The following is a 12,641-nucleotide window of genomic DNA, read 5'->3' as shown; positions in this document are numbered from 1 at the left end:
ACTTGGCGCACACACATGGAGAACGAGCAAGAAAGAAGCGTGCTTCTAAGGATGCCGAGTCAGGGAGACCGGGGGCGGGACCCACGTCTTGGCCGGCTAGTTGCAAGTGGACATTTGTAGCCATCTGCCCGAGCGCAAGAGAGCCGCTTTCCCTTTAAGGCGGGCCTCTCCGCCCCGCTGGCCCCTCCCTCTTGGCCGAGTCCCGCCTCCCAGAGCATGACACGCTGATCCGATGGCGAAGCCCCTTTTTAATTGAGGCTGTCAGGCTGAGCCCGCGATGGAGCGAGCGGGACGACGCGGCGCTTATAGCAGCAACAGCAGCAGCAGCAGCAGCGCCTTAAACCGAACCAAGTGAAAGCAGCCTTTCTCGGGGAGGAGGAGGAGCAGCAGCCCCGAGAGCCTGGCCAGCGCCTTCCTCGCCTCCCCCATCCCAGAAGCACGAGCAGAGCCAGGCTCTTCTCCCCCGCTCCCTCCCGCCTTCTGCTCCTGCAAGTGGAAGGAAACGTCTCTCTGCTGCGGGCGAGGAAATCGAGGGGAACGCGGACGCCGATCCGCTTGGAGCGCTTGGATCTCCAAAGCAGCGCGGGCTCCTTGGCCGGATCTCTCTCTCTCTCCCCCTCCCTTTAAAACAACGATCCTATTTTTTTGAACTAACTCTTTTGCTTCTTCGGTGATTTGGACAGTAGGCTGCAGAGGGCATTCCTCTCTCCCTCTCCCCCCCCCCCCGCGCCGCGCCAGTGATTTGTTTTCCACGCGCGGCCGCTCTCCTCCTCCACTCCCCCACCCCTCCCCCCTCCCTTGCGATCCTCATGAAAAATCACATCTGGGGCAGCACCCCGCGGGCTCCCATGGCTGCGGCGATGCCGTGGAAGAGCGCGGAGTGGCTGCAGGAGGAGCTGGAGTCGAGCGGGGGCAGCTCGCTGCTGCTGCTCGACTGCCGCCCGCACGAGCTCTTCGAGTCGTCGCACATCGAGACCGCCATCAACCTGGCCATCCCGAGCCTGATGCTCCGGCGCCTCAAGAAGGGCAACCTGCCCATCCGCTCCATCATCCCCAACAACGAGGACAAGGAGCGCTTCGTCAAGCGCTGCAAGGCGGACACCGTCCTGCTCTACGACGAGGCCACGGCCGAGTGGCAGCAGGACAGCGGCGCCCCCAGCTCCGTCCTCGGGCTCCTGCTGCAGAAGCTGCGCGACGACGGCTGCAAAGCGTTCTACCTGAAAGGTACCGGGGGCGCGGGACTGTGGAAGGGGCTGGAAGGGAGACGGGCAGGGGTCGGATCGATTTGAGTAGCGTGGGGAAGCTCGCCACCCGGATAGCTCTGGTCTGCTAGCTAGCAGCACCTCTCCCCCCCCCCCCCCCATCGGAGCGACCGGCGTGATTCCCGCCTAACAGCAATCCAACCCCCCCCCCCCCCTAATCTCTCACTACCATGCTGACTGGATCCGGATCGCAGCTTTTCCCCCCTTCCGTAGTTCCTGAGGATTCGCCTCCCGTTGTGGTGTGTTTTGGGAATGCCGCCCTTAAGAAATCAGGGATAATAATGGAAGGAAACTTCTGGTCTGTTGTTGCACTTTTCCCACCCTTTAAAGGCGATTATAGCTTTCTCGTTTTGGCGAAGGATTGTGCTCTTGCTCTTTCGCCTTTCAAAATGGTCTCATGTGCCGAGTACGGGCAGATATTGGCCGCTGAACCCTCGGAGTCCCCTTCTTGTTGCACCTCTTCCCGCCGGCCAGCCGGCCGCCCTCCCTCCCTCCCTCCCCGCGCGGTACAAATCTCTCGCGTGGGAGACACTATTCCTTCCCATCTCCCTTGTTCCAGCGACGGAAGGTCTTATTCCTGCCCGATTCTTCCATATCTATGAATGGGTCAGAATGGGTTTATTCACCGAGTGAATCCTCCATGCCTCTTCATTCTGAAATCCGGTTTGTGAGCATCTGTTTTGGAATAGTCCCTCCTCCCTCTTTCTGACCACCATCCCAAGTTTTCCCACCTTGTCCCCCGACCTGGTGTGGATCTATGATCTTCATTCCCTCCTTAGTTGCCCTTTAGGAGAACTCCTCTATACAGACGGAGAAAATTAAATAAGGGTCTAACTTCTCACACAGTGGCAACAATCTCCCCTAAAAGACTTCTTTCACAACATGCTGTTATTTGAGGCCAGTAATCACAACTAATCTGTGGGAGGGGTGGGTGTATTGATCATATGCAGTTCTCCATCTCTCTTTGCACCCCCCCTCCCCAAGTTTGATCTTGTGCATTGAGACTAGATCCAGGTGCTTTAGCAGTCCTTCCTGGGGTGTGTGTGTGTGTGTGTGTTTCTGGTGAAGGGTTGAGTGATTGGATGTGCTTGCCTTTCGGCAATGGGTTGAATTAAATTACCTCTCTGGTGCCATTCTGTGCCATGCTTCTGTTATGCCTCTCAATCTCTGAATGAAGCGCATTTTGAATTGAGATATTAGTTCACTATAAAGTCTCCATTCAGATCTCCTAAAACAACAACCCCCCCCAAAAAAAGAGGGGCATTGCAAAGCAGTCGAAACAGTCATTCTGAGTGAGCCTACCAGGATGAAGATAATAACTTTGCTTCCCCCCAAATACACACACACACACCACACCACAACACTGCTGTGGTCACTGGGCGGCAGGATTGAGGCAGGAACAGTAGGCAACACCAAATCAATATTGTCACTTGCAACAAGGCGGATGGATAGACTGGTAGATTGATTACGGGATTTCTGATGGTAGGGGGGGCAGTAAATGTGAGGCACAGAGGAAGGAGAATGAAACTGTTATTGGGGATTCTGGGTCCTCTTCTTTCCTACTATAGGTTTCAGGGCTCTTTTTAGTAGCTGAACTCATGCTGCCATGTTAACTTCTTTAGCTTCTCTTGAGGACAGAAATGCACTGGTGCTTCCCATTCCTTTCTCAATATCCTAAATAGTTCTCGTGAGTGTTCAGCGTTATTTAAACTGAATTCTGTCCTCCTGGCATTTCCCTCCTTTCTTAACTCCCCCCTAGTTCCTTTAAACTCGCATGCAGTGGAGAAAAGGAGGAGTTAAGCTGCTGCTGCTGCTTTCCCTTCGCTTTGCTTTTTTTCCTGGGGCCTCAGTGGGAAATGTTTCCAATTAAAATTCCAAAATGGCTTCTCCATATTGTCTTTCTCCTTGAGGAGGGAAAAAAAGGGAACCTACTCTCTCTCCCTCTCTTCCCTTCATGAATGAATATGGCAGGGGATGTGTATGCTGTTCAGTGACCTTGCCACAACTTTGCCAAGCCCCTGGAATTTCCAGGAGACTTTTCGTAATGACACTGTTTATCAGATCCACGTAATGACTGCTAAATGCCTCCTTAACGTACATGAAGGAGCAAATTAAATTTCTTCTTGTCTAATTGCTCTGTCGGAAAGAGGCGCCAAAAGAGAAATGATTAGAAGGAATGGTTTTACTCCTGACCTTTACTTGCACATTCAATAGATCCTTGAGTTTACTTAAACAATATTGGAGCAAGTTGCTCAACTCGGTGACGGGTTGTTTTCTGAGCTCTCCAGTTGTGCTGCTGTTCCAAGTGATAAGCGGGCAGTGGCCAAACACTCTATAATTTTGAAAAAGGAAACTTCTGTTCCTGTCTCCTCCTCACCCTCACTGGCCCCAGCATAGCTTAATACCTTCCCCACATGTTGAGCAATATCTTCGAGACTAGATCTTACAATGCCTTCTATTTGAACCGGCTATCCTTAATGAAGTTTTCATTGCTTGGAAATGAACTTTTGTTTTCAAGCCGAGTTGCTGTGAGAGTTGTCACATGCACACCCACCCATCCCCGCCGCCCAACAGCGCCCCTATGCTTTTAGCCAGTTACATGACAGGCAGTTAGTTATTCAACAGGTGAAGCTTTTCTTGTCACTGCATTTTCATGCTGGAAAGTGGCAGCTGCTGATTTTCTGCTCATCTTAAATGCGCAGGAACCCTCTGGGGGAGGGGGTGGGAGAAGAAAAACGGCAGGCATCATTTCTATAATTTTATTAAATGTTAATATTTCCACCCACTTTTTTCTTTCTCAAGTCAAGCATGCATGGCATATGTTAAATATGTGCTTAGGATATTCCTCCTTAAGAAGCAGCTAGTCAGATACTAGTTTTAGTGCAAATTTTGTGAATTTAATTGCTTCAGACTATAGGTGAAGTGGTTTTTTCATGATTGAATGCCTCCCCTTAGCAAATAACATCAGCAGCAACAGCAAAGCAGCAACAACATGTAGAATGCTAAATGTCTGGGAGAAGGTTGAAGCTTACTCTTCTCCCTGATAGTCTAGTTTTCTGATATGCAGGGACTGGTTTTTAAACTGACAAACATTTTGTCATGTAATCCTCATTACATCTCGAAAGATTACACTGAGGCACAGATTTCTCACCTCAGAGCATTTTCCTGGCATGGCAAAATGAAAAGGTGGAGCCATACAACACATTTCAGTAATACTAGTGTAACTGATGTGTGATCAAGTGAAAACTGCAGCAGTCACCTGAAATTTCCTGCTGGCTTGGCACTTCTGTTGGGGCTGCCAACTTTTTTCCTGAGCCCCTGCTCCTGTGCTTCAACAGCAGCTTGGTCTGCAGGCATTAGCCTAAAACATCTCCATGCTATGAAAACTTTCACTGGCTGCTTCCCGGATATTAAATTGCCGTGTAAAGTCACACATGAACAGGCTAGGCTTGTGCTGTGGTGAGCTGGCAACTGTAATTACCACAAAGAGGAGGGTGTGGAAACCGGGCACCTGCTAAGAAGTAAGTCCCATGAAACCCAGGGGGACTTACTTCTGAGTAGGCATGTATAGGATGGCAGTGTCAGTGCTTTTTTGAGCCCCTGATTGGAACTGTAGAGTTGGAAGGGACCCTGAGGATCATTTAGTCCAAACTCCTACAATGCAGGAATATGCAGCTGTCCCAAACAGAGATCAAACCTGCAACCTTGACATTATCAGCACCACACTCTAACCAACTGAGCTATCCTTCCCCTCGCACAGGATGCAATGCTAAGAGCCATTGCCTTTCCTCCCCACGTGACTGTACACAGAGCAGCATGCTACCAATCTGGGCCTAATTCAGACCATACGCTTGAAGCAAAGAATTTAGGTAAATGGACTTTTCAGGGTGCGTTTAGCTAAGGAGGAAACAGATGGCTAAAATATGTGGCTTTTCCTGGTAATGAATAAGTATTCAGGTACTGGTAGCTTTAGGATGCAAGTGATATTAAAGTGCGCCTTCTCTTCGCCTCCGCAGGTGGATTCAACAAATTTCAGACCGAATACTCGGAGCATTGTGAAACCAATCTTGACACTTCATCTCCTACCAACTCTCCTCCTACATCGGTCCTTGGTCTCGGAGGCCTGAGGATCAGCTCCGATTGTTCAGATGGGGAATCGGACAGGGAGCCTAGCAGTGCCACGGAATCCGATGGGAGCCCGGTCCCAAACAACCAGCCGGCCTTTCCTGTCCAGATTCTTCCCTATTTGTACCTGGGTTGTGCCAAAGATTCCACCAACTTGGATGTCTTGGGCAAATACGGCATCAAGTACATCCTGAACGTTACTCCCAACCTCCCCAACATGTTTGAGCACGACGGAGAATTCAAGTACAAACAGATTCCCATCTCGGATCACTGGAGTCAGAATCTCTCCCAATTCTTTCCCGAGGCCATTGCTTTCATTGGTAGGTGTTGGACATCCTGTTCTCGGCGGACCAGCCCCTTTAGCAATCAGTAGTTTTCCATAACTAGTCCTGGGGGTTCAGTACCTGTTCACTATTAGGTTCCATGCAATATATGTTACACCTCCTAATTTTGGTACCTAGTGATTGTGCCAGTGTCAGACGCTGATTTTCCCTACTTCAGACTTTACTTCAAAGTCAAAAAGCTTTGCTTCAGTTGGCTGTTGTGGAACAGTTTTAAAGATGGCTTGTTTTTTTGTCTGGGGCTTCAGGGCTGTGCTTTAAATTATAATTTCCACCTTTGTGGGCATTATATTTGCCGTGAAACTAAGTTACATTGCAGAGATTTTAAATGTTGTTTAACAAACTACATGCTGGTGTTTTGAGGCTGAAATCTTTTAAACTCTTACCTGGGAGTTGGTTCCATTGAAGTCCCTGGGGATTCTGGCTAAGTAGACACATGCAGGGTTGCCCTGTAAATAGTCTATTTTTGTTTAAAATACTGATGATACTATATGGCCATGGTTTCCTATTCATGCTGTTTATGAGTAAATTTGAGGGTCCAATAACTTTGAAAACGGAATACCTTTTTTGAAAGCTCCTTTGTGTTTTGGGAAGTAGATAAAGCTCGCATTTTTAAGCTTTAGACTTTGGGGAAAGTCTTTTCACAAGGAAATATCTGCTAAGCATCTGTTGTGGAACCCCCTGTGTGCTGCAAATGCTTACAGACATGTTCTGCAGTGCGTACACAGGGAGTATTGCCTATTGCCCCCCCCCCCCATCACCATGTGCCACCTGAGAACCAGGATCCACTTACCCATTGGAGGCAAGGTGCGGCAATAGTCTCCTGGCAGCGTTGCCAGGCAGTGAGGGGGCAGTGAGGCTGTGGGTGGGTGGAACCTGAGCATCTGCAATCCCACCCCTGCCTCCCTTCTCAGTGAGCGACAGTGATGCTGCTGCTGGAAGCTGTTGCAGCAGCTCTGGCGAACCACTCATTCTGACACCTTTCTCTAGAACAAAGATGGGGAAGGGTTGGCCTCCCGGACACTGCTTGATTCCAGCTAGCATGGCCGATGGATGGGGATGGTGGTGGTTGGTAGTCCAAAACATCTGAAGGGCCAGAAACTCTCCATCCTTGCCTTGGGGGGCACACACCACTTACCTGCTCCAGGAGATGGCAGGGGAAGATCAGTAGAACTGGGCAATCTGCCTTTCAGAGAAAGCTGCCTGCCATTCCTAGTCTTCACATCATTGTGAGCCCCAAAATTTAATGGGACACATTTAGAAAACCACTGAGAAAAAGAAAGAGCTGTTTTGCTCATGTTGTGCATGTTCCTTGATTCCTAAAGATAAAGCTAAACATGTGAACAAAGATGAAAGTTCTGTGTTAGAAACTCGTTCAAATTCCCTCTGGCTGCTGAAGTCATAAAATGATGGGCGTGCATGTGTGAAGTAGCTAGTTCCTGAACAGGGGTTTATGATTGCTATTTGGAGAGAAAATCCCTATGCTGATCATAACCCCTAAAGGACCTAAAACCTATTTTATTTAAAACTTTGAATCCTGCCCCTTAGCATTTCTGCTTCCATGGCAGCTCACAGATGCTATGAGAATGGGCACATCTAAATAAATTAAATTCAGCCAATTAATATGGCAAGAATGAGCAAGATAAAAGCACAGTCATTTAGGGAGTGCCTTCTCTGATATGAACATGCCTGTTCACAAGTGTCATCTTCAGAAGTCCTTCTTTCAATGCACTTGGCTTCTAAGGTGAGGCAGATGACAATTGGAAAAAGGGTATTTTCAGTTGTGGCACCCTGCCTTTGTAGTATTCTCCCCAGGGAGAAAACTTTACTGTCTTTTCAGCACCAGAGAAATAACATTTTATTGACATTTTTATTGGGGTTGTTTTTTTTTTTAATGCCCACATTGGTCTCAAGAAGTATGTAGGACATTATTGGCATTGCATTTTGAATTGTGCTTGGAAACACAGTGTCCAAATGGATCCTTTCTAGGATTGTTCTAGCTTTCCAGAATTGTTATTGTGATGCAGGAATATGGCTGCCAGATAATGGCTCATATTTACCTAACAAAGTTGTGTGCCCTGAAGTTGAAAATACAACAGTCCAGGAGTTTGTTTCTGGCTAAGTCAGAATGCACACCCACTACTCAGAATATACCCACTGAAATCATTGAACTAAAGTTAGTCATGACTAAACCTGCTTGTTCACTGATTTCAGTAGGTGTACTGCAAATATGACTTAATTGGATACAAACCAGAGAGGTGTTTCGTTGAGATAGTGGACAAGTGCTGGTCTGCTTGACTGCACTGCGGGCTTGAAAAGCTCAGTGCTGCTAAAATTGCTTGCTTCTGTTCTGTGTTCTCTAAACCAGTATACTCTGGGGAAAAGAACAAGCTTAGTTGGTTTGTACTGCCCCAAAACCTCAATATGAAAAAGTCTATTTCTTCTATTGCTCTTATCAGTAGATCATTTTGCTTTTGCTTAAAGGCATGTGAGGGGAGCATGGTATTTAGACACCGGCTCAGTCAAAAAAACATCCTTTCTGTGAAAACCACACTCTGCTTTGGTTTTTATGACAGGAAATGCTTACCTCATTCATTCACTATAAGACTAAATAGAGGGGAAAAGAACCAGTGTTCAAATAGGACACCAGAAGACCTCTGGGAAATTTATTTTGCTTGAAAAGTGGCTGTGTTAAAGCAGTCCTTGTCACCTGTCACTGCTAAGAAGTCAAACTTGTTCATTCTTTATTTCCCTGCTATCATTGGCTATCTCATCTTTCCGTCTCTGGCTAAGGTAGTTAGGCTGTAAACTTTTCCGGGCTTAACAGCCAAGCCTTAACATGTACTTTTGAAGTAAGTCTCTTTGGCATCAGTGGAATGTAGTTCTGCATAAATGTGCTTTAGGGCTGTGTGGCCTTTATTATGGGTCAACATGCATATTCACTGTGCAGTGGTGTGTGTGTGTGTGTGTAAGTCCTTCTGAGTTCAGCGGGGTTTAACCCCAGAGAAACAAACATAGGATTGTAGCCTCAAACTGACTGCTGTGGGAAGAGACACTGGCCGGTGTCAGTTAGGTGTAGGCATGCACCTTAAATACATGCTGCAGCCAGTCACCGATAGTATTTTTAGCTTGTGAAAGCTGTTTGTGTCTGCCACTAAACAGCATCTCACCTTCCTTTCCCTGCTGCTGTCTGCTTGAATATAATTATTAATCGATGATAACTTTGTGTGTCGAGCTCTGCTGCTATATTGCTTCCAAAAAAACTGCCCCGCAACTATTTAGCAAACTTCAGTTTTTCAGCAGCAGCTGAAGCTGATTCCGAAAAATAAAAGGTACCTCAAAAAGTTAGCAGATTTGGCCTTAGTGGTTGTATTTTGACACAAGTCAGTGCTGCCAAGTTTGACTAGTTGCAGCTGGGCACCTAGCTGTTGCTTAATACCAGAATTAAATTTGAAGCGAGAATGGCCTGAACCACGTCTTAAGAAGAGTCAGGGAACTCCAGAGACAGAACTACAATTCTGTCTTCCTTCCTCAAGAGACTTGCTTCCTTATCTTCTCCGTTTTATGACACTTCCATGCTTACATCATCTTTATGTGCCAAGATTTAATGAGCTAATATTTGTAAACTGTTCTGACTACACAGTGCTGATTGCCACTGTTCACGCAACTAGTCATCATGTGAGACTTGAGGAAAGCATATAGTTGTGAGGAAATACATAGAATTGTGGGTGAAAACTACCAGTTATCCAGCAATACATGGAACTGGATGGTGATGATGATGATGATGATGAATAATGAATCCATTGCAATAATTGACCGAAGCTGTTTGAGCTTCCATCTCACCCTGGTTTAAAGAGAGGCAGCTTCTTGTGGTCCCGCATGTTCAACCTCTCCCTTTTTTGTCTCTTTCAGATGAGGCCCGTTCTAAGAAATGTGGCATTCTGGTTCACTGCCTAGCCGGCATCAGCAGGTCTGTAACGGTAACTGTTGCCTATTTAATGCAAAAGCTCAACTTGTCTCTCAATGATGCCTATGACTTTGTAAAAAGGAAAAAGTCCAACATTTCTCCAAACTTTAACTTCATGGGCCAGCTCCTGGACTTTGAAAGAACTTTGGGGCTCAACAGCCCATGTGACAACCGCTCCCCCACCGAACAGCTCTACTTCACCACTCCAACCAATCACAACTTGTTTCCACTGAACACTTTGGAGTCTACATGAAGTGGATTTTCTCTGGGGGATACCCCCCCCAAAGCCTTGAATCGCTTCTCTTTGAGCATTTCAAATCCATTAAGCGGAAAGTCTTTCCAGCCAGCCTTGAAAGAACTGGTTTCTCCAAGCAGAGCTGTCTGAATTGCTGCTTTACTGAAAAGGCTTGTGCCATTTATTAGTATTCTGATGCTAAATCAAAATGGGTTCGGAGGAGTTACCTTATCAGAGTTACTTAATGTGGGGGATGGCCTGGCATTCTGAACACAGCTGTTACTGGCAATAGCTGCTTTCCTGGGTGTGTAGAGACTGACATGATACACACTGCACACACATGCAAACACACACATACATGTATTACACACGCACACGTTAAGAACGACTTGTGTGTGTTTGCTCAGTGTGGAAAGCAAAGGAGACTGATGCACTTGGCAACATTGATCAATAAGTGTTGGCCTGAGACTGTTGTTTTAAAACCCAGTTTACTTTTTTTTTTAAAGAAAAGGAGGTAATCTTTACTCCTTCTTGGGTTCAAGCTCTTTTTAAATATGTATGTACCTGACAGTTTGTACAGACAAGGTTGCAAAACCAGTATTTTATTCTGTTCTTGTTCGAGTTCATGTTTTTAGATAAAAGACGAGGAGAAAAAAATCAAAATGTTTCTATTGACCAAATGCATTTTGCACACTTTGTAAAGCCTTGATATGTTCTGGCATGTTACTGGGTACTTGGGAGCGAGAGAGAGAGAAAGTGAGTGTGTGAGAGAGAGAGAGAGAGAGGAGGGCACCTGTTGCTGCTGCTTGTTAGCATCCGGTTGGCGTTTTCATGACTTGTGAGGGCCAGTTGGTGATAATACCACTCTCTGCCATGCCCACATTCACAATCTCGTCTGCACTGAATCAGCCAAGGTGACTAAGCGCCATTGTGCTTTCTTAAAAACACCACCTTTTGCCAAAAAAAATAACTCGCCCCTACCCTACACCCGTTGCCCTCTGGCCCGTTTGATGCTACCTGAGTCTCCTCCATCTGAGCTGGTAGAGGCATGTTTCGAGGCTCTTAGCTGCTCTGCGCAGCCTATTATGACTGTTAACATCACCCAGCTGGCCTGAAATCATTCCAGTTTCTGAAGCAATGAAAATACTTTCAATGATGTTGGCATTTATCCAGCGCACTTAATTCTGTGTCTCTGTGTGTGTGAATTTGTGTGTGAATTTGTGTGTGTGTGTGTAGGGAGGAGCGCAGCTGAGAGGTGTGAGAAGAATCAGCTGATTCTGCTATTTTAAAAGACTTGAGCAGAGCAGAGACATTTTGGTGTGTAACCAGTGGACAACTCTCATATGAACCACAGGAGGGCATGGAATTATGCTGTTTAGAAAAGGGGCATGGAAACGTGGATTTTTTCTTTAGCCCATTTGAGCTCTCTGGTGAACTTTTTTTCTGGGTAACTTCTTTGCTGTGCCTTCTACAACAAGAAGACTTGTTTATATTTCTCACTAATGTATTATACTGGAAGAGGGAGAAGTGGTGCTTATTTCCCCCACCCCCAGGAAGAGGGCATGACGGGCATGGGAAAACTTCATTGCCTGCAATGTAGCCCCTCCCTTCTTCTCATCTCCCTTTCCACTTTCACTCTCAAAGTAACTTTTTAAAAGCCACGGAGGTCCCCCCCCTCAAAATATTCAGTTTTTATACTCCCCTCCCCCCAAATAAATAAATCTCTATGTGGAAGAATGTTTTAATGCTGTTGCATCACAGAATTGGTATGTGTGTGCGTGTATTTTATTTTTTAAAGAAACATTACCAGAATATCGGAATGATTTTTGTCTTTTTTTGTTGTTGGTGGTTTTGTTCGTTTTTGTTCCTTTTTTATGTTAGCAATGTTGGGGTTGCTGGGTCATGGGGGCAGGAAGCGTGGAGTGCTTTGTGTGTGGATGAGCAAGCAAATGCGGAATCTCCTAACTGAATCTTACCTCAAGGAGGAATTTTTATTTTTTCAGGGATTTAGACAGTGCATCTGTATCTTGTTAAGCTGGTTTGTATAAAGGCTTCCTGTGCCAATGGTGGTCTTTTTTAAAATAAAGAAAGAAAAAAGAAAGATGCATCCTCTTCGTATAAATGAGAATTTGTTAGCGAGGGACAGTTTTGCTTTCTGTGTTTATGAAGGAAAAATGTGTGACCCTATATATCCTGAACCCAATATTGGGACTTTGTTTATATTGCAAATAAATATTATTTTTTCTTTAAAATCATGTCTCTGTGTCACAAATGCCACTCTGGCTTTCTGCCTCTTTATTCCTTTTGCCTTTAACACACTGCTTCGACCGTGACCAGTGTTTGCTGGTTGGTGTTTGCATGGCATTTGGTTACACGCGCCATTTATAATTTTGACAGTCCTGTGGTGAAAGTCTGGGGGGAAAGGGGCTGGATTAAACCAAAAAAAGCATAAAGAACCATTCTGAAAGACTTGACCTCATCTCACTGGCTGAGAACGCACTGGCTGGCAGGAGTAGTGTGTCGCAGGTTTGTTTATTGGGATCCTGCCAGCTACTTCAATGGCGGATATGGAAGGCCTACATCTGTAAATCAGCCAGCGCCTAGATTTTAAGATGTTCAACACCTAAAATTTACACATGAGTTAATAGGACCTTTTTGGGCAGCTGGCACCTGCTTTTCTGGTGCTTGATCCTTACAGACATTCTGCGTGC

General features: G+C 46.2%; 1 protein-coding gene across 1 annotated transcript; it reads left to right on the top strand.

The window, feature by feature from the left end:
- The first annotated feature begins 211 nt into the window (after window positions 1-211).
- On the top strand, window positions 212-12,182 carry DUSP7 (dual specificity phosphatase 7). Its single transcript, XM_083424481.1, has 3 exons — window positions 212-1,224; window positions 5,279-5,707; window positions 9,641-12,182. The coding sequence occupies exons 1-3, from the start codon at window positions 810-812 to the stop codon at window positions 9,946-9,948; spliced, it is 1,152 nt and encodes a 383-aa protein (XP_083280607.1). The 5' UTR covers window positions 212-809; the 3' UTR covers window positions 9,949-12,182.
- Window positions 12,183-12,641: the final 459 nt, after the last annotated feature.

Source organism: Podarcis tiliguerta, assembly GCF_965153285.1.
Source record: "Podarcis tiliguerta genome assembly, chromosome: 2".
Classification (NCBI taxonomy): Eukaryota; Metazoa; Chordata; class Lepidosauria; order Squamata; family Lacertidae; genus Podarcis; species Podarcis tiliguerta.
The sequence above is the reverse complement of the archived record's forward strand: the minus strand, read 5'-3'. Positions and strand labels throughout refer to the sequence as shown.